The sequence below is a fragment of the Salvelinus namaycush genome, chromosome 22 (genome assembly GCF_016432855.1).
Source record: "Salvelinus namaycush isolate Seneca chromosome 22, SaNama_1.0, whole genome shotgun sequence".
Taxonomy (NCBI): Eukaryota; Metazoa; Chordata; class Actinopteri; order Salmoniformes; family Salmonidae; genus Salvelinus; species Salvelinus namaycush.
This window is the reverse complement of record NC_052328.1, coordinates 20656643-20679874: the sequence shown is the minus strand read 5'-3', so window position 1 is coordinate 20679874 and position 23232 is coordinate 20656643. Positions and strand designations below refer to the sequence as shown.

Below are 23232 nucleotides of genomic sequence, written 5' to 3'. Positions count from 1 at the left end.
GCCATAACAAAACAGTTGAATACTTATTGACTCAAGACATTTCAGCTTTTCAATTTTTTATAAATCTATGAACATTTCTAAAACATAATTCCACTTTAAACTATTGGGTATTGTGTGTAGATCAGTGAGACAACATCTCAATTTAATCCATTTTAAATTCAGGCTGTAACACAACAAAATGTGGAAAAAGTCAAGGAGTGTGAATACATTCTGAAGGTACTGTGTGTATGTGTGTGTGTGTGTGTGTGTGTGTGTGTGTGTGTGTCTGTCCTCTCCTTGAGATTGGATTGCTGATTCAATCAGAAGGTACGAAAAATTGATTATTTTTTCTCTCTAATACACTTTTCTCTCATTTGATTTCTACTTTATATATGAGAATGAAAAAGTTAATTTGCAGTTTGCAAAATATGCATGACATCTGTGCTCTGTAGAAAAAATGAATGTAATTTCAGAAATAGTGTGATAAAGAAAATAAGCTTTTTGCAGAGAAAGAAAGAGTTCCTGGTAAAAAAAAGGACAGGTTATATTAACTTTATATGTTCCATTCAATGTGTTATTATTGATTTGCTTGCTGGAAGGAACACACATGCACATGACCAAACAGACTGAGAATAGCAACACAGAGAGTACACCCCCCCCCCCCTCTCTCTAGTCCTGTTTCCACTGTCTCTGTCCTCCCTTCTTCCTCCGTTCTTCATCTTCCCAATGAGAACTGTCTAGTCTCGTTTCACATATCATTCCCAACTTCTCTTTGTCACTCTCTGTCCTCCTCCCTTTTCACCCTAATGTTTCCTTGTCCTTATTATTAATCTCTTTCTGTATCTATATGTCCCACTTTTCCCTTTCTATCCACTTCCTTTCTTTTCTTTCTGTCAGCCCCCATCTTCTTTTTTCTCTGTCTCTATGTTTAGTATTTATCCCAGGTGGCTATATTGATTCATATTCCCAGTCCGGGGGTTAGATGAATATGCTTTAGAGGGAGACTTAATGAGTCATTTGGGAGGGATCCCTGAGTCTTTAACTCTCACTCTGTATAAACCTGCTGTTGAGAGCTCCTCAACAATAAGGTGATACATTTACACTTTGTAAAGTTTGCATGTGTGTATATGTGTGCCAACCTCAAGCTTCTTGAACTCCCCTTTGAAAAGTGGATCATGAGTTCAGTTTTCTCTAGAGGACCCATCAAAGCCTCGTCTATAACCTCCCAGTGTAGAAGTTGGCTTTAGGCACAGATCTAGGATTACCCTCCCCCAATCCTAACCTTAACTATAAGGGTCAAAATACAGAAATAAGGTCAGTGTCCAGGGGCGACTTCTCCTATCTATAATCTTTAGAGGCCATGTCTTCTCCTCCTCCCCTAACCACTGATACAGGGTCAGCTATTTGTTCATCCCCTGAAGGTTAAGGTTACACATTGGAGGCAAGGTAATCTGATCCTAGAGCTGTGGTTTGGGAGACCTTCTACCCCCAACGTAGGAGTGGGACTGTCGACTGTGGCCAGGGTGTGTGTGTGTGTGTGTGTGTGTGTGTGTGTGTGTGTGTGTGTGTGTGTGTGTGTGTGTGTGTGTGTGTGTGTGTGTGTGTGTGTGTGTGTGTGTGTGTGTGTGTGTGTGTGTAAGGGGATCTATATCTGTGCCTGTTTGCCTAGAGTGTGTGAGGTAGGCCTATGTACTAGTCTAGGGAAGAGACCGATGGAGCTCTGGCTGGCTTACTCTCTCTCTTTTTGCTCAGGTTCAGCATGCATTAAGACCTTTTTTGGCTTTGTTAGAAGCTGAAAAACATCATGGCTGTATGGAGAGCAGCAGTCATTACCGCCATGTGAAAATATCCAGCTTTGAAGCACTGACCTTTGTTGTATGGTATTTTCAGTAATTGCATTTCCTGTGCTCTGGATGTTAGGGCAAGGTACTTGGAAGAACATATTTGAATAGGGTTTCAGAATGTTCAAAATAGTATAGGCCATTAGTCAAGTATGCCACTTAAATCAAGCCCTATTTTTGAGATAACAAGCAAGGTAAAGATAGGTAAAATGCAGTTTTTTAGTCTCCTTGTGCTGAAGCAGCCCAAAAAAGCATGAAGTCTAGGTTGCCCTGAGGCGTAAAATAAAATAAACCATCTGCTGTGTTCCTTTGTATGCCCATGTCATTTGACAATTGTTAAATTATCATGTCAAATCTTTTATGTTTGCTAGAATAGGCCAGCGTGTTGCATGTGTTAACACGGCATGTAATGTCACCCTGTCAACCCTTCAGTATGCCAACAGTGTGTGTGAGTTTGTGTATGTGCGTCCGGCACTATGTTCAAATAGACAGAGAAATTGAATCCCCTTGGTAAATGAGCCTCAGCGATGTCTGCGCTCTGATTCGCCGGGCCAGGAAGAAAATTAAGTTGCCCCATTAGTGTACTTTAAATGTCACAATAATATGCGGCACTAACCGCATAACCCTCTGTGGAAAGGGTCCGACATAGAACCCAAAGGGGTTCTACCTGGAACCAAAAGGATTCTACCTGGAACCAAAAAGGTTTCTTCAAAGGGTTCTCCTACGGGGACAGCCGAAGAACCTTTTTAGGTTCTAGATGACACTTTTTTTTCTAAGCGTGTTTTGGAATAATAACATGGTTCATTGTTGACGTTAGATATGATCACGAGGAATTTATAAGTCATTATCCAAGTTGGCTAATCATTCACCAGGGTCTGTAATGACTAAACTTAATTAGAGCACGGCCCATACAATCAGAAACAATCTTCTGCTCAATTATCTTTGACTATAGTTTCAAATCTCTTCATATTAAGTAGCCTAGCAGTTAAGAACATTGGGCCAGTAACCCAAAGGGGGTCGGGGGTTCGAATCCCTGAGCTGACCAGATAAAAAAATATGTTAATGTGCCCATGAGCAAGGCACTTAATCCTAATTGCTCCTCTAAGTCAGTCTGGATAAGAGTATCTGCTAAATGTACATTTCATATTCAATCTAATTATATTTGATAAACTGATCTAACTTCAGTGTGTAGATGTTATTATTTTAAGGTTACACATTGGAGGAAGGGTAATCTGTTCCTAGATCTGTGGCTTGGGGGACCTTCTACCCCGAGCATAGAAGTGGGACTGTCAACTGTGGCTAGGCTATGTGTTATCCTCTATGGGACAAATCCTCCCCCATTTCCTGTCCATGATGTTGTGTTGTGAGAAAAAAATATCTGTCATAAAGAAATAATTGCACTGTACCCCATGGATGACCCTTCAAACTCCTTCAAACTCATTACCTAATAGCCTGCAGGAAATGAACTGATGCTTTTCCAAATTAGGTTTACGTATAGTAATAAATAAGCATTGAATGAAATTTCCCTGAATGGCGCCCAGACAATGGCCTTGCTACAAACCATTTTAAACGGTACTGTCTCAAGTGTCCCCTCTTTCCCAAGGTATACTAAGCATTCCCCTTTGCACTAAACCATTTGTATTACTCATCCAAACGGACTTCAGATGACGAGGATGGATATATGGATTTAATAGACCTGTGTCGTTTACCGTTTAGGAGTAGGCAGGGTGGAGCTGAGGCCATATCTCTTACCCTGGTCTGCTCCCAACATCAAGGGCAAAGGAAAAGCAGCAGGCTTCTGGTTTGGAATGCAGCCAGTGTTTCCTCTGCCTTAAACTGAGCCCTGAAGTCCCCCTTATCACTCACATTAAAATGTGAACCCACATTAATGAGGGTATATACAATAGGCGAGCAAGAGAACGGGATGTGCCCCAATAAAATACGAGTACAAAGCTTGATTACATTTAGCTAGCACTGTAGATAAGTGTTTTATGGTACTTTGCATTTTCACTTCAGATATCAACTATTTTATCGGCCCTCTAGCGCAGCCGGTAATTCAGTGACTGGGGTGGTGAATGGACATGCTGATGTTCAGTTGCTCTACAGTATGGCCCTCATAGGCAGTGAACGGGGTCATCACAGCGCAGTTCTATTTGAATGGGATTTGAATAGCACTGCCGTTGGGTTTGCATGGACGTGGTGATCTAGATGACCTCAGTGTCTCAACACCACGTCCTCTTAACAGATCCTCAAAACAAATCTCCAAATGAATGTAATGATGTAAGAATAGGCTGTGTGTGTGCGTGTATGTGTGTGTGTTTGTGTGTGTGTGAGAGAGCACGATCTGTCTGAGCTATGGAATTTCCCTGAACAAACAACTTTTGTGGATTTTAGCTAATTAGATCAGCATGTAATCATGCATGTAGTTCTGCTTGAACAATCCCAACAAATTACACTGGATCAACAATAAGCTGATGGACCATCTTGGTCGGGAAGAATTAACCATTCAGCAAATGGTAAAGTACAATAAGATACAAATTGATTATGCCTGCATGTCTATATACACTGAGCGTACAAAACATTAGGAACACCTTCCTAATATTAAGTTGCACCCACTTTTGCCCTCAGAATGGCCTCAATTATTCGGGGCAATGACTCTACAAGGTGTCGAAAGCGTTCCACAGGGATGCTGGCCCATGTTCACTTCCATGCTTTCAGTTGTGTCAAGTTGGCTGGATGTTCTTTGGGTGGGGGACCATTCTTGATATACACGGGAAACTGTTGAGCATGAAAAACCCAGCAGCGTTGCAGTTCTTGACACAAACCGGTGCGTCTGGCACCTACTACCATACCCATTTTGTCTTGCCGATTCATCCTCTGAATGGCGTACATGCACAATCCACTTGCCACAATTGTCTCAAGGCTTAAAAATCCTTCTTTAACCTGTCTCCTCCCCTTCATCTACACTAATTGACGTGGATTTAACAGGTGACATCAATAAGGGATTACAGCATTCACCTGGTCAGTATATGTCATAAAAAGAGCAGTTGTTTCTAATGTTTTGTACGCTCAGTTTATATTTTATAATACTCGTTGACAGATCCAGTACACAGTCATATGCATATGAAGGCAAAACATGAGTCTTACCTGCAGCCTTTTTCTCTATTATAAAGTGGGTAGTAGGCTCAGGCATCGTAGCCATTGTGACCATTTATAAAACCGTTTTTTGGATTCTGGATGCTGATTGGTTGATATGCTACAAAATACCATGATGTGTTAATGTCATAATTCCACTGTCCCGCAGCCCAGGCAGGAAATTCATAAACTTCATCTCCCTCTTGGATAACAGCTCCTACATGTTATTTTTCCATGTTACTATTTGATTTACAACAGTTGGGGATTGTATAAACCTAACTGACTGCCTATAATACCTGTGCAACAACGTATCATTTTACAAATGCGACCATTCATGTGCCAGTAGGCTATCTAGTCCAAGAATGAACGTGAAACTAATAATTCACCATGGAAACCGGAAACACTCAGAATTCCATGAATTCATTAACCAGCGCATTTTGGCCTATGTAGGCCTATTGGATATTTATTAAATCATTATTTATTGATGTTCTTGTCTCTCATCATCATTGAATCTCTGCTAGCTAGCTACACACCAATTATTTGTTTAGCATAGCAACGTCAAATGAATAGAATGATTAGAATTAATGACTGGGTCAAAACATGAGAAAATAACTAGTCTCGCCATACCTCCAAAATCACGCCTTTGTCATGCCTCCCTTGGAGGTCTGGAGAATTTTGTATTGCAAAAATGGTTTGAACCGTACACTGGCAAGATTTTAAATGGATGTTACATTTCAAGAACCCTCCCCTCACATGCGCATAGAAGGGCTGCTGTGTTATGTGCGTCACTGTTTTACGTCCAGGGGTGTTGCTTATGCTAGTATCAAATGCTAGTTTTCAAGTTATAAAGTGTGGCCGACAGTCTGCGATTTATATCATTTTAAATTGAAAGTGGATTACGCTGGTAAAGTCAAAAGTCATAACACGTTCTAAACCGCACTGGTGAGAAACATACTTTTTGTCCCACATGGCTGCTGTGTGTGCTTTGCTACCACCAAAAATAGTGAAGATTAATGTAAACTCACCCCATTCCGTACAAATGTGCGTAACCGCGACATTCAAATGAGGCTACAAAGAAAACTAATGGGACTGTAGCGACTGTGTTGACTTCAAAATCGGGGATGTGAACTAGGTTTCTATTCAAGCGTTGATCGACATGGTAATGGGTCTATAGTATTGGAGAAAAGTTGAAAAAACTGACCCTCCGTTACATCTTGACGTGTCATGTCGTAACGTACAGCACGCATAAAGCAACTATTTCTGTCTTACAATCTCTCTCCACCAGGTGTAGCACTTCTCTCATCATTTAAAACAAGAAATGAACAGTGACGGGGTAAGGGGGGATACCTAGTCATTTTTTCATCATCATTGCATGCGATCATCATTCTCAAAGCCGCTGTTTACTTCTAAGATCACTTTAGCACCGCCATAAAAACCCGATTCAAATTCGACACAAACCTTCAAATAGGTATGTAATGACACATTATATTGTTTTATTTACATTTTAGAGGCGATAAGGTGATAAGTTGGACAGATCGAGTGAAAAAAGCAATTTTCCCACACGACATCTGTCCTTCTCACTATCACGCATTAGTTTCGCTTCCCCACGGGGCTCATTGCCTGCTTGAATTATGCAGAAACGGGCAGTGTTTACGTCATGTAATTGATTTTCTTGGAAAGGGGAGAAATTGTGCTTTACAATGGTATTGCCATTACAGTTGATCTGGAAGTATTACGTTTTTGGGGCGCTAAAATAAGGGCAATTGTACGGACCAAGGCGATGTACGAGTTTACGTGAGTTTACGTTACTCATTATTTGGAAGATTATCATTATAAGGACCGAAAAAACAGAGGCAGTGGGAAAACCTACTCAACTAAGTAAATAAAATAAAAATGATGTTAAAAAACGATTTATTATTAGCAAGCTAGCTGGCTACAGTAGGCCACTTTGTAGGTCAAGTTAACTTAGCTGCTAGCTAGCTAGCTAACTTTACACAATGTTAAACTAAGTTAATTAAGTGTCATCAGCTATCTAAATTCCTATTCGCTATCTATGTTGATGAAATCATTGTAAATTAAAAACACTGTTTCCAAATGTATTTGTAGACAGCAGCCATGGAAAAGGGTGAAATTGCAGCTTCAGCTGTCAGTAAAGGGAGAGTGTATGTTACTGTACTGGATAGGGAAGGTCATTTTGTGGGAGAACATTATAAAAAGATTCTCCAGTCCATAGAGGGGAAACTTTGAGGGCAGAGAGATAATAGCAATAAAAAGTGCCTTGAGAAAGTATTCAAACCCCTGCACTTTTACCACATTTTGTTGTGTTACAACCTGAATTTAAATTTACTGATCACTGATCTACACACAATATCCTATAATGTCCCAGTGGAATTTTGTTTGTAGAACCAAAATTAATTAAAAATTCAAAGCTGAAATGTTGTGAATAAAAATGTGCTTAACAAATCTCATAATAAGTTGCATGGACTCATTCCATGTTCAGTAATAGTGGTTCACAGGATTGTTACATTTTTTAACTACCCCATATCTGTACCCCACACATACAATACAATTACCTGTAAGGTCCCTCAATAGATAGTGAATTTAAAGCACAGATGCAACACAAAGACCAGGAGGGTTTTTCCAATGCCTTGCAAAGAAGGGCGTCGATTGGTAGTTGTGTAAAAAAAAAAGCTGACAGTGAATATCCCTTTGAGCATGGTGAAGTTATTCATTAGGCTTTGGATGGTGTATCAATACACCCAGTGACTACAAAGATACAGGTGTCCTTCCTAACTCAGTTGCCGGAGAGGAAGGAAACTGCTCAGGAATTTCACAATGAGGCCAATGGTGATTTTAAAACAGTTACATTGTAGTTACTCCACAATACTAACCTAATGTGACAGAGTGTAAAGAAGGAAGCCTGTACAGAATAAAAATATTCCTAAGCATGCATCCTGTTTGCAACAAGTCACTTAACCTCTACGGGATCGGTCCCCACCCCACGGGACGGTTGATCTAACAAAAAATACCATGCTATTGTTTGAGGAGAGTGCACAACAACAAAAAACTTTTATCACGGCAACTGGTTTGATACATTCACCTCTGAAGGTAAATAATGTACTGACATTCAGTAATCTTTCTCTGATTTTCCATCCTGAGGCTCTCAGAGATAAAATGTAGCATAGAAAATACATTTTATATTCGAGAAAAAATATTTTATATTCAAATGTAGGAACTGGATTCTACAGTTTGAACCCCTGCTGTGTCTCTGCACAGAATATGCATATCCTTACTTCAGGTGTTGAAGGTCTTCAGGTCTAACTACAGGCAGTTAGATTTGGGTATGTAATTTTAGCCGAAAATGTAAAAAGAAATGTGCAAAAGAAATTTACTTTTTATTCTGAATACAAAGCGTTAGGTTTGGGGCAAACACAACACATCACTGAGTACCACTCTTCATATTTTCAAGCATGGTGGTGCCTGCATCATGTTATGGGTATGCTTGACATCGGCAAGGACTAGGGAGTTTTTTTTAGGATAAAAAGAAACAGAATATAGCTATGAGCACAGCCAAAATCTGAGAGGCACTGGGAGACTAATTCATCTTCCAGCAGGACTATAAACTAAAACACAAGGCAAAATCTACACTGGAGTTGCTTACCAAGACAACATTGAATGTTCTTTCGCTCCAAAGGTGCTTCTACAAAGTATTGGCTCAGGGGTGGGAATACTTTATGTAAATAGAATATTTCTGTATTTAATTGTCAATAAATTTGCTATAATTTCTAAAAACATGTTTTCACTTTTTCATTATGGGGTATTGTGTGTAGATGGGTGAGAAAAAAATATTTAATTCCTTTTGAATTCAGGCTGTAACACAACAAAATGTGAAATACGTCAAGGGGTATGAATACTTTCTGAAGGCACTGTAATATTCAGTGCTGTCTGAGTATAATGAAGCCTTCTTCTTTGTGATGCTTTCTGTCCTCAGATATGGAAAGCTGTGAAAGCCTGTCTCAATGAATGTCCCAAGAGACTAAGGGTATATCCTATACCATGGGTTATATGTGTAGGCCTACGTATGTTAGCACATGTTATATACAAAAATACAGTTAAACATCACACACAATGTATTAACCTATTACAATTGCAGCAGGCCAACCCTGCTGGAGGTCTGCTGGGTGTGCAGGGTTCTGTTTCAGCCCAGCAATAACACAACTGACTGAACTTATCAAATGTGTTCATTACATTACTCAGGAATTATTACATGATAATCCCCAGGTTCTCATGCCTTATTGCTTAAATACTAAATACCCCTCAGGTATTATTTCATTGTTGAATACTTGTTTCTGATTGGCTTGAAGGGCATTCTAGAGCGGGGGTTCGCAAACTTTTTCACTCTGGGCCACCCTTCCATCATTGGGGAACATCCCGCGCCACCCCCAGCACATACATGCCATATCTGTTTCTATGGGCACAAGCACTGTTCATGAGACAAACTGTTTTCAACCCTCTTGTTGGTGGAGATAATTTTGCAGGTTTAAAACTTATTTTACACATTTTGTCATGGGGTGCAAAGAAAATGTTGTAGTTTTAAAGCTTATGTTCTTGCAATTCTATACATTTTGCCATGCCTGATGTGTATTCATGTGCTATTTGAGTGCCCAAAAAAATACAACAATATCTATGGGCTAAAAAACCTAAATAAAAAAAATGGTGCCTGACATGGGCTAGTTGATCTGGACATTTCTGACAAGTTATAAATAGCTCTTTAAGGTATGCAAAGACTAACATGACAAGAGGAACTGATGCTGCACTACCCGATTTCGAAATTGCATCTTGTGCATTCTACTGTTACAACGTTGAAGAGTAAGTTTAAAGCCGGACTGAGTTCCTTTAAAACATAATAATAATAATAGAAATGCTGACCCATGCGAGCTCAAGTTTGCAAACTTCCACAGCTCAGCTGGCTCATCCGACTCCCATGTCTCAGCCGGCCTGTCAGGCTCGCCCAGGTGGGACGTCGGGTGGCACCCCTAGAGGGGGGGCAGGGTACTGTCATGCCTGTTCCCCCTCCCTGGCGCTCGAGGGCGCCAGGCTGCCCATCATTACGTACACCTGTCACTACCATTACGTGCATCACCGCAATATTGGACTCACCTGGACTCCTTAACTTTGTTGATTGTCCCCTCTATATCTGTCTGTTCCTCAGTTTGTTCCCCGTGTCAGCCTTAATGTCGTTATGATTCCCCTGTCCAGACGCTGTCCTTGTTTGTTTTATGTCGGTTATTTATTATGTGTTCACTCCCTGTACTTGCTTCTCATCTCCCAGCATCTGTCCTTACAGACTGAGCCATGGTGGTTTGTTGGCTAGCCTTCAGTTTGATTAGAATGCAATGATAGCGCAGGGTGAACCATTGCAGTGTTTAATAATCAGGAAAAAATTAGATTTCCACCTAAATAGACATAGCGAAGCGTAATTATATTCATGAGATGGCCATAAACAATAATTTGTTAGTTTTAGAAAGGTCTGGAACTCACCTTTCTTGTAAAAATAGTTACACATTGCTGAGGTGTACTCACTTTTGAGGACACAAGCTCAATTACATTGTACAAATACGAAAAGTCATATAAGATTTTTTTTCCAATTCAACTAAAGTGGGGCAATAGGGCTTGAATTGACTGAAATTATTTTGAAATATAGTAAAAATCGAATTGACTATAAGATTTTACCTCTCAAACTGTAAAATAAATATTATCATACTTAGTAACTTTGACACCATTTCATATAACTGACGACAGAGTCTTTTCTCCTAAACATCCACTGAGTTTTTGTCACGTTCTGACCTTAGTTCCTTTTTAATGTCTTTATTTTAGTTTGGTCAGGGCGTGAGTTGGGGTGGGCATTCTATGTTGTTTTTCTATGTTTTGTTCTGTACGTTATATTTCTATGTGTTTGGCCTAGTATGTTTCTCAATCAGAGGCAGGTGTCGATCGTTGTCTCTGATTGAGAATCATACTTAGGTAGCCTGTTTTCCCACTATGGGTTGTGGGTAGTTGTTTTCCGTTTTAGTGTTTTCACCATTCGGGACTGTTTCGGTTTTCATTTTGATTCTCTTGTTCTTTTTGTATTTTGTATTCATTGTCATTTAAAGTTATTATGGATACGTACCACGCTGCATTTTGGTCCTCCTCTCCTTCCACCAACGAAAGCCGTTACAGTTTTGCTGAGACACCATGTTTTTCATGTTGAGAGCACTAAATCCGGCCGAGAATATCACAGCGAGATGAAACCTCAGCTTTTGGATTCGCTCAACTGTCGCCTTGCATATACTGTCTTCCAGACTGAGCTCCATCACTCAGAGGAAGAGCAAATTGATTCTTTGAATGGATAGGCCAGAAAATATGACACGTCACTCCCTATGCAAATGTGGGGTCTGAAACCTGACACTTCAAGTCAACTCTGCTGAGTAGTAGTGGATAGCGTTCACAGAGCACTTTGTACACCAAAATGTCAGTCGGAACCAGTCCAGAACCGCTTAAAGTCCCTCAAATAGGTAACTTAACATATAAGAGGTAATGTGTTTTTTATGGTTGAGCATTCTGTTTTTTCCTCTTCTCCAGCTGTCTCTCTGTCTGCTTAGCGAAAGAGGATGAGTTTACACAAAGGTCATAACACAAAGTGAGCTTTGAAGGAGGGCAGTGCAAAGAGCTAAGTGGAACACAGAGTTTTAGCAGTTGTACACATGCACACACAAACACACACCTATGTCCATACCTCATGTACTTGCTGAGCAGTAAAGAAGTTGTAAGTTTAAAAAAAGAAAGAAATGTAATTGTTTTGCAAAGCGAAAGTTCTGTTTTTTGGAGGTGGTGAGATGTGTACATCACATACGCATGTCTGTCACCCTTGTATTATCACAAACTCTGACAGGTGTTTGGGACTAGAGCTTCTGAAAGTTCAACTTCCAGAATGTGACTCACTATTCTCTTCTCCTTCTCACCTCCTCTCTAATCTTCTGCTTCAGTTATTTTCATCAGGTACCTGCCAATCACCACAGTCTTTTTTCCCAGTTCCCCTTTTCTTACCCAATCAGAGCTCTAGTTCCTCTGGAGTATGGATATTTCCGTGATGAGGTGCATCCAAACACAATAGCTATACTCTGCTCCAATCACAGACAAACAGGCTGGGCAATCACACCCATCACCCTTCACAGGCCCCAATTACACAGAAAGGATGTCCTTAAACTGCCCAATTTCAGGACATAACCCGTTGTCTCTGAACTATTTCCTTGGTTTGGGTTTAATATTTTATATTGATCTGTCATACTGTTGCTGCTGAATGCCAAGCCATTGTGAACTGTGTGATTTCACGGTCTACTTTATGTTGTATCTTACTGCTTAGTCATGCATACTAGGGGATAATAGTATGTGATCCATATAGTCTATCAGTTTATTAGCATCATGCTCTGATGTACTTTGCTAGATGGGCCACGATGATGTGCAAAGTCAAGTACAAGGGATATATAACTGTATTTTCAGTTATATTATTAAGAGTGTGTATTTGTATGTGTGTTTCCAGATATATTAAAAGTGTGTGTGTGTTTTTCAGATGGTAGGGTGGAGGTGACAAAGGAGAGTGTGAAGCTGTGCACCATGGGACCTGGGAAGGTGTTTGGGGAGCTGGCCATCCTCTACAACTGTACCAGGACAGCAACTGTCAAGAGTGAGTCTACACACACCAACCATATATCGCTGTCTAAACACACACACACACACACACACACACACACACACACACACACACACACACACACACACACACACACACACACACACACACACACACACACACACACACACACACACACACACACACACACACAGAGAGCTCAGTGTGGAGTCAATCAGTACCTGCCGGACGGTGAGTCATCCCTCAGTAGACATAGGAAGGAATCACCCTGTTATGTACTAGCAGAAGCTTGGAACACACTGATAGCATTGTTCCAGTCAAGGTGAAACAGCCCTCTAGCCACAACACGTTGGATTTTACTCTGGTTGAGTAGCTCAGAACACCCAAAGTGGTGCATTTGACATGCAGCTCACCATTTTTTTTTTCTCCTAATGGTTGTGCTTTAGTTTTCACCTCAGGTTTTATCATCACAGGCCTACACACATGAATATATACATACACCGACAGAAAGGTTTCTAAGTCTGTGTCCATATTTCAGTGAGCCTGTGTGTGTTATGAGAGTGTGTCAGAATGAGGAATGTGTGTTTATGGAGCAAAGAGGAAATGGGTACAGGCTGTAGCTGTAGGGTTGGATATGAATAACACGGGATCGACATAGAACTGTGTGTTAGGACATTTACAATGGACGCAAGCACTCTCTTCTCACACGTCTGCACATACGCACGTACTGTACACTTCTGTACACCACAGCTGAAGAATGTTGTATCTGAAACAGTTTCATTGACAGGTCCCAGTCAGTTTCGCCTAAAATCCCTTAAATCACTTAACTTAAGCACTATTGATTCATTAATCAATTACTCACACAGTTGATGGATTTTCATGAGGTGGTGGCTGGTGACTAAACCCCTAGGATGTGCGGTGGCCAAGGTGTGAAGGATATAGAGTCCCTGAGGTGATGGCTGAGATTGGAGGAGAAAGATGGGAGGAAGGGGGTTGGGGGGAGAGAGTTGAAGGGTGAGCTGAGAGGAGAGATGCGGGGAGGGCATGAGGGGAAAGTGATGAGAAGGGAGAGGTGAGGGGCAGAAAAGAAGGTAGATAGGTGAGGAATGGAAAGATGAGAGGTGAGGAGGCCGTCACGCTATCAGTCAGTCTGCCACCTCCTACCTGTTCCTCTGGTTCCTCCAAAGTGTTGGATCTCATGGCTCTGTTGCCATGGTGAGGAGTCCTAAGGGAGGGTTGGGGCTGAGTATCTGAGGGATTAGATCTACTACACAACAGTTACAGAGTGTCTCAACCATCACAGTCCCCTGACTCCCACTCACATATCTCCCACAACCACTGCTCACACACAAGACCTGTTGAATTTATCTAGGTGCATGAGGAAGTCTGTTTGTGTGTGTTATCTAATCAACCAATTAATTGTGCTGCCATTATGAAGCATCTAGGAATGCATATGTACATTTTCTTCTAAGGGATTATTCCAGTGTGCGCTCCTTTAAGTATAATTTGCATGTGTAATTATGACTTGGCATTTGAGGAGCATTTTCTTCAGATGTTAAATGAGCCTGTCAATAACGATTCTCCATAATACAAACCCACCCCGCTACCCACCCACCCCCTCCCTCCTTTAAATGTACCGACAACATGAAACATAATTGCATATCTGTGGATTACATGGCATAATCATGAAGCAATATGAGAAGTTAAGGACAATAACTGTTTCACAAGAGTGCTGTTATTACAGATGATGGCTTTTCTTAAGAAATACTAAATTACAATGTCATGCCTCTTTAAGCATCTGGAAAGCACCACATACATCGCTACATAAAGTGTTACATAAATCCAAGCGTGTTGGTCTCTGTGTTGAAATACAGACTACAGGTTTGCAGAGATCTCTCTTTGTTTGACGTCTAACACTCATTATCACATGCCATGCTTTAAGGATAGAGGGATTTGGGTCTGGCAGAGAGGGAGGGATGGGGTTAGAGGAGAGAGAGAGAGATTGTCACGATCATGTAGACTTATAATTAAATATACACACTGAAGGAACATCAGCTTATCAAATATAAATACATTGAGTATTAAATATGAATAGATTTGAGACTACAGTCAAATACAATTGAGCTGAAGACAATGATTAAAGCTAGCCAAATCACTCCAGGGCTATTCTCGGTTCACATGTTTCTGATTGTATGGTCCATGCTCTAAGATTACTCATTACAGACCCTGGAGAATTATTAGACACATTTGAAAAGGATTTATAAATTCCTCCGGGTCATATCTGTAACGTCAACAATAAACAATGTTATTTTTCCACTAGGACGCAAACAAGTCATGCATCACTTTCTCTCCTATTAAGGACAAATGGCTTTAAGGACGGTTTTAAAGAGGTTACAATCTCAAGACCAGGAGAGGGAGAGAGAGAGAGAGATGGGGGAGGGAGAACAAGTAAGGAAACGATAGAGAGAGCAAGGATGGGAACAAGGAAAGGAACGAAAGATGCATGCTTAAATGTTGAAAAAATATGCAGTGCTTTTTCCCCAGAACTGGAGGGTAGTGGCATTTAGGAAAAAGCAGTCCAGTCTGCTCATCAGCACAACACTGAAGAACACAGTGCAGTACAGCACAAGATAGCTCAGACCTTGAGATATCTGCCATTCTACAGTGTTTCCAGCTAAACTCTGACTTTAAAGAGAAATTCCCCCGGTGATATTATGATACTATGATTCATATTTTCTCTCTACCCATAATCCATGTGTAATGTAGATTCCTGACCCTTTTTCTAAGCTATTGTGGATTTGATCACATAAACCAACATATACCTCAGTTTCCCTTGAGATTAAACTCTGAAAGCATTTTGCTCATGTTCAACAATGCATTCAAATAAGGATACACACACACACACACACACACACACACACACACACACACACACACACACACACACACACACACACACACACACCCCACTCATCACCACCCTGCCTCTTTCATTAGACACACACAGTCACAAACACAACACTATCTCTCCTTGCATCGCAGAAAGCAAAAAATGAAAACAAAAATGAACCTTAGTCAGGCTGCAATTCAGTGTAGTCATTTTTAGAGGCTCCATTGTTTGGAGAGTTGAGCTGTATGAAAAGCCTTTCCTCCAGTGAATGACCAAACTCTTGTCTGTCTGTCTGTCCTGTCTGTCTGTCTGTCTGTCTGTCTGTCTGTCTGTCTGTCTGTCTGTCTGTCTGTCTGTCTGTCTGTCTGTCTGTCTGTCTGTCTGTCTGTCTGTCTGTCTGTCTGTCTGTCTGTCTGTCTGTCTGTCTGTCTGTCTGTCTGTCTGTCTGTCTGTCTGTCTGTCTGTCTGTCTGTCTGTCTGTCTAATCTCTATTAGTAGGTTTTGACAGTTTAGTGGGACTCATCGTTCCCTGCTTGGGCTTTCTCTCAGTTCACCCTGTCCAAAATTACTGGGCTTTTGTTATGACAGGAGTTGGAAGTTACAAGTTTGACCTCAGGAGAACAGGCATGAAACTAAACACTGGAACTTTTCTACTGACAGTGGTAGCTTCACTAGGGACTCACTGTTTAAATCATAAAACTTGTTGTTTGGAATTCTGTGGCAGATTCCTGTGTATGTGTGAGGCTGAGAGGGGCTCTGTGTGTGTGTTTAAGTAAGTTCATGTATGTGTCTTCACATGTGTGTCTCTATACAGGTGTCTGTGTTTCAAGTCAGTCAATTCAGGAAGTAGACCGAAATTCCAATTCAATAATGGTAAAAAGGGCATCTATTTTCAACAATTTCTCAATAAACTGAAAAGGAGATGCTATATATTTCAAAGGTTTTTCCATTTTTTTATTTGTGAATTTAAATCACTTCCTGAATTGACTGACTTCAATTCAAATTGACCCCAACCCTGGTGTGTTTGTAGATGTACAGTATGTGCACCACCAGGGTTGGGGAGTAATGGATTACATGTCAACCGTTACATGTAACGGATTACAAAAAAACGGTAACTGTAATCCGTTACGTTACCAGCAAAAATGTTGTTATCAGATTACAGGTACTTTTGAAAAACTAGATGATTACGTCGAGGATTACTTTTACATTCAGAAAGAATGTTTGCGAAAAAAAATCTTTGACACTTTGTTTTTCTCAATGACATTCAAATCAGCATTGCAAAAAGGTGCAAGTTTAAGTTTGTTCCACCTGAGCGAGTCTGACCACAAGTCAGAGACCACTATGATGACACACCAAATGTGTTTGATGGATCATGGGAAAAGAGCAGGAATGGGGTTTTGTAGGCTATAGTCCAAGCTATGTCTTCAAATGGTGTGGCTGCTGTCGGCATCCAAAGATTATCCAACTTTAATAAACGCTTGGAGGTAAGGATGACAGCAGTGGTGTAGTCTACGGCGATTCGGATATCACCTATTATTGATATCTAAATAGCGTATTGTTGTGAATCACACTGCTGCTCTCTCATTTAGTTATTTGCGCCTTACAGATTGTGGTTGTTGTGGATGGCTGTGTGAAAGCTGCCTATCAATCATTGTTTTTGAAACCAGTGGACAGCTAGTGAAAAATGCCCTTTTGCAACCTTTTTTGCAGCTGCAATCTTATTCAATGTGATAAAAAAATTAATCCATAGGCCTAATGGACACATGCTCAAACTAACACACTTTTGATAGACTGAAAGGGGCAATCTGTAGTTGCTATATATATACTGTATATCCATTGATTCTTGAAGAATATAACTTATGCCTCATGAGCTTAGTTCAACTGTCACAGTCCATTTGAACCCAAAATATGAGCTTGTATTTCTCCAATGTTTGTAAACATTGTAAATGTTAACAAACACTGTATAGCCTCATAACATGATTAAAACAAACATTTTAATATCATGGATGGTCAGTCCTTGCATCCATAGCTCTGTCTATTAATCTAAGAGTGGTTACATTTCTCTAGGCTCATCCTTCAGCTTTTTACCAAAACAGAGGCTGGTCAGACATTTTGTTATTGTTACTGTGGATTTGACCTTTAAACAGCTGCATATTATCAACATATCAAAGTGTCACCAACAAAAATGTAAACAATAGGTGTAACGTGTACGCTGGGAGTCGGGAAGCAAGTACAGGGAGTGACTTTAATAATAAATAACACGAGGAACAAAACAAGAAACACGAGTAGTGTACAGACATGAGACACTGAAACAGAAACATTAACTCCTAGGGAAAGAACCAAAGGGAGTGACATACAGTTGATGTCGGAAGTTTACATACACCTTAGCCAAATACATTTCAACTCAGTTTTTCACAATTCCTGACATTTAATCTCAGTAAAAATTCCCTGTCTTAGGTCAGTGAGGATCACCACTTTATTTTAAGAATGTGAAATGTCAGAACAATAGTAGAGAGAATTATTTATTTCAGCTTGTATTTTTTCCATCAAATTCCCAGTGGGTCAGAAGTTTACATACACTCAATTAGTATTTGATAGCATTGCCTTTAAATTGTCTAACTTGGGTCAAACGTTTCAGGTAGCCTTCCACAAGCTTCCCACAATAAGTTGGGTGAATTTTGGCCCATTCCTCCTGACAGAGCTGGTGTAACTGAGACAGGTTTTTAGGCCTCCTTGCTCACACACGCTTTTTCAGTTCTGCCCACAAATTTTCTATACGATTTAGGTCAGGGCTTTGTGATGGCCACTCCAATACATTGACTTTGTTGTCCTTAAGTAATTTTGCCACAACTTTGGAAGTATGCTTGGGGTCATTGTCCATTTGGAAGATCCATTTGTGACCAAGCTTTAACTTCCTGACTCATGTCTTGAGATGTTGCTTCAATATATCCACATAATTTTCCTGCCTCATGATGCCATCTATTTTGGGAAGTGCACCAGTCCCTCCAGCAGCAAAGCACCCCCACAACATGATGCTGCCACCCCTGTGCTTCGTGGTTGGGATGGTGTTCTTCGGCTTGCAAGCTTCCCCCTTTTTCCTCCAAACATAACAATGGTCATTATGGCCAAACAGTTCTATTTTTGTTTCAACAGACCAGAGGACATTTCTCCAAAAAGTACAATCTTTGTCCCCATGTGCAGTTGTAAACCATAGACTGGCTTTTTTATGGCGGTTTTGGAGCAGTGGCTTCTTCCTTGCTGAGTGGCCTTTCAGGTTATGTCGATACAGGACTTGTTTTACTGTGGATATAGATACTTTTGTACCTGTTTCCTCCAGCATCTTCACAAGGTCCTTTGCTGTTGTTCTGGGATTGATTTGCACTTTTCGCCTCAAAGTACGTTCATCTCCAGGAGATAGAACGCGTAACCTTCCTGAGCGATATGACAGTTGCGTGGTCCCATGGTATTTATACTTGCGTACTATAGTTTGTACAGATGAACGTGGTACCTTCAGGCGTTTGGACATTGCTCCCAAGGATGAACCAGACTTGTGGAGGTCTTTTTCTGAAGTCTTGGCTGATTTCTTTTGATTTTTCCATGATGTCAAGCAATGAGGCACTGAGTTTGAAGGTAGGCCTTGAAATACATCCACAGATACACCTCCAGTTGACTCAAATTTTGTCAATTAGCCTATCAGAAGCTTCTAAAGCCATGACATTATTTTCTGGAATTTTCCAAGCTGTTTAAAGGCACAGTCAACTTAGTGTATGTAAACTTCTGACCCACTGGAATTGTAATACAGTGAACTATAAGTGAAATAATCTGTCTGTAAACAATTGTTGGAAAAGTTACTTGTGTCATGCACAAAGCAGACGTCCTAACCGACTTGCCAAAACGATATAGTTTGTTAACAGGAAATTTGTGGAGTGGTTGAAAAACAAGTTTTAATGACTCCAACCTAAGTGTATGTAAACTTCTGACTTCAACTGTATATAGGGAAGGTAATCAGGCAGGTGATGGAGTCCAGGTGAGTCTGATGAGATGCTGGTGCGCGTCATGTTGGTGACCAGTGTGTGTAATATTGATCAGCCTGGTGACCTCGTGTGCCGGAGAGGGAATATACATGACAATAGGCCTATAGCAAATGCAGCATATGGCATTAATTTTTCAAATGTAAATAGCACTTTTCAATCGTGCTCAAATCAAATCAAATCAACGTTTATTTGTCACGTGCGCCGAATACAACAGTGAAATGCTTACTTACAGGCTCTAACCAATAGTACCAAAAAGATATTAGGTGAACAATAGGTAAGTAAAGAAATAAAACAACAGTAAAAAGACTAGCAAGGTAGCGAGGCTACATACAGCCACCGGTTAGTCAGGCTGATTTGAGGTAGTATGTCCATGTAGATATGGTTAAAGTGACTATGCATATATGATGAACAGAGAGTAGCAGTAGCGTAAAAGAGGGGTGGGCCACAATGCAGGTAGCCCGGTTAGCCAATGTGCGGGAGCACTGGTTGGTCGGCCCAATTTGAGGTAGTATGTACATGAATGTATAGTTAAAGTGACTATGCATATATGATAAACAGAGAGTAGCAGCAGCGTAAAAAGAGGGGTTGGGGGGGCACACAATGCAAATAGTCCGGGTAGCCATTTGATTACCTGTTCAGGAGTCTTATGGCTTGGGGGTAAAAACTGTTGAGAAACCTTTTTGTCCTTGACTTGGCACTCTGGTACCGCTTGCCATGCGGTAGTAGAGAGAACATTATGACTGGGGTGGCTGGGGTCTTTGACAATTTTTAGGGCCTTCCTTTGACACCGTCTGGTGTAGTGGTCCTGGATGGCAGGCAGCTTAGCCCCAGTGATGTACTGGGCCGTATGCTCTGTAGTGCCTCGCGGTCAGAGGCCGAGCAACTGCCGTACCAGGCAGTGATGCAACCAGTCAGGATGCTCTCGATGTTGCAGCTGTAGAACCTTTTGAGGATGTCAGGACCCATGCCAAATCTTTTTAGTTTCCTGAGGGCGAATAGGCTTTGTCGTGCCCTCTTCACGACTGTCTTGGTGTGTTTGGACCATTCTAGTTTGTTGTTGAGTATGCCATTCCATGAGTGCAGCATTTCAACTCAAATCAATGAGCCCAATCAGTCCTCTATAACAATAAAATCATAAACAACAGAGTAGGGCTGGCTAATAAATCCTTAGTTTTGGGATTATGCTCAAGCAAAATAATGAGGCTAATCTATACCTTCATATGTCCAAGTCCTATTCTTGAAGATCAAGGGGTATAACATTTATTGGAATGACTGGAATTTTGATAGACTTTGTTTTTTACTGTAAATATATAATTGAATCATATTATTATATGTAGTAGAAAGCGATGGGTTAGAAGAAGCCTACATAACCAACTCATAAAGTAAAATTTGAGCTATGTAAACTTTAACGTTGAATTATTCTGCAATATTATTCTACAATAGATGTCATTCAATTGGTAACATACATTTTTGTCTTCTTCTAATGTCGCTTAAGGGAAAGTAATCTAAAAGTAAATGAATGTAATCAGATTACATTACTGAGTTTGGGTAATCCAAAAATACGTTACTGATTACAATTTTGGACAGGTAACTTGTAACTGTAACCGATTACATTTAGAAAGTAACCTACCCAACCCTGTACACCACACGTTAATGTATGTGCAGAGCTTATACAATCGGTTATTAACCACAAAAAGATTTCCCAGAACACTTCTACATCCATGTGTAAACAACATATTTCATGTTCTCCATGGTAACAGGCAGTTAGTTGAGTGGTGAGTTTCAGACTATAGTCAACCTCCATATGACACTGACCTTGTAGTTCCAGCAGCGAGCTGTTACAATGTTAAACTGTCTCCTCTCCTTGTCCTTCTCAGACTGCCTGCTCTGCTCTGCTCACAGAGAGGTTGACCCAGAATACTAATCATGTTTTTTAGCCTTAAAGAACTAAAGTATGAGCGAGGGTAAAATGATTTACTATCGACTTGATTAAAGCAGGCATCACTGACAATGTGTCCCACTCAATCACATGTCCACTAATTTGCAAATGCTTGTGTGATTGGGGCTCGTCTTCTCCCTGATGTACATTTGTTTTTAACAATTCTATAGGAAATGATAGTGCTATTTGAAATCAATAGCAATTTGGATATTGTAAACATTGGTATATTCTCCCGCAGTGTGACTAAACGGGGACTGGTGGAGAAGAGGGCACTCAGAATTGAGGGAGGCAGTGAAAGGAGAGCACTTGCAGACTCTCGGAAGGAGGTATCCTGTGTTTTTGTGTCTCCACTTGTCACAAACATCTCATATCACCACACACTGGAGTCTTTATGGAGTTGGTGTGTCTGCCCTCGAAAGAGAGATGAAAGAGCGAGAGAAAGAAATAGAGATAGGGGGTCAGAGAGCTGCAGACAATGAAAAAAGAGAGAGGTAAATTAAAATGAGAGATGAGAGCGAGAGAGATACAGACAGTGAGCGACAACAAGATGGAAAGTGAGGAGGAGGAGGAAGATGTTTTTACACTGTTCTCCATGAGTGGTAATTAAAAGCCCTCAGCTTCCATTGGCTGCCATGGTAACCCTCTCCTGCGAGGAACAGAGGAGGGACAGAGGTGAGGAGGTTAAGGGGATCGGGGTGATCAGTGCAGTGGGGGTTACGGTCACTCAGACCCTAGCCAGACTGCAGATGGTGTGTTCGTTTACAGATCTGTGCTTGCGTATGTGTTTATATCTGAGAGGGTTTATAAATGTACGAGTGTGAAAGTTTGTGTGTTGGTGTAAGCTGTTATTTTCTTGGAGAGAACGCAGGTGTTGGAGCCAGAGGCTGCATCAGGATTTCAGGCGGCTGAAAAAGTTAACTCACCTAGTAAGAGTGCGCTGTGGAGGACGAGAGGGTGGAAAGGGAGAGAGAAAGAAAAGACAGGGAGAGAAAGAGACCTCCAGAATTACAGTGAGAGAATAGCCCTGCAGCTGTCTCTTTAAACAATGTTTGATGGACATTTCTATGCTAATATTTGTGAATGCGGAAACAGGCATGGTAATATGCACTAGCATCTCTCCCTCAGGGAAGGACATGATAGTGAAAATAACATGTGAGTCATCATTAAGATTCAACTAGACAAAATGTATGTGTGTGTGTCTGTGTGTTTGTGAATGCGTGTGCACCTGTGTGCATGTGTCTGTGCATCTTTTTTTAGACTAAACTGTTAGTATCCCACAAGAACATCTAAACCGAAGGGAACATGGGATGTGTGTTGAGTCACTATTGAAACAAGAATGAATCCAAAATTACCACCCAAACTTTTCGCAACTTTTTCTTTTTCACACTGATTTTGAACCATGGTTGGTTGCTCGTCTTAATGAGCTATTTCCCAAATGGGTTTACAGACGTGTAGCCGAACCCTAGGCCCCCGCTGAGATAGGACATTTCTTAGTCATAGTCATTGGTGTTTCTGTAAAGAGAGGGATGCTTTCTCTCACCACACTACATACACTAAGACACTCATTATAAGCTGCCAAAGCCAGAAAAATTGTTACTGTGGCACCAGGATAATTTTTTGGAGCAGAGTTTTGATGATTGTTCCACTTTCCCTCCGGGGGGAAGTGTCGTACCCGAGCTGTCAGAGGATGAGGCTTATGAGAATCAGCCACCTCGTTCTAT

At 40.8% G+C, this 23232-nt stretch overlaps 1 protein-coding gene across 2 annotated transcripts in view; it reads left to right on the top strand.

Moving 5' to 3' along the window:
• The window catches only part of LOC120017651 (cGMP-dependent protein kinase 1-like), a 168208-nt gene that overhangs the window by 52524 nt on the left and 92452 nt on the right, over nt 1-23232 (top strand). For both annotated transcript variants that reach the window (XM_038960558.1, XM_038960561.1), the window contains exon 3: nt 12568-12681. In XM_038960558.1, coding sequence (XP_038816486.1) covers nt 12568-12681 — 114 coding nt within the window. The remainder of the gene's footprint in view (nt 1-12567; nt 12682-23232) is intronic.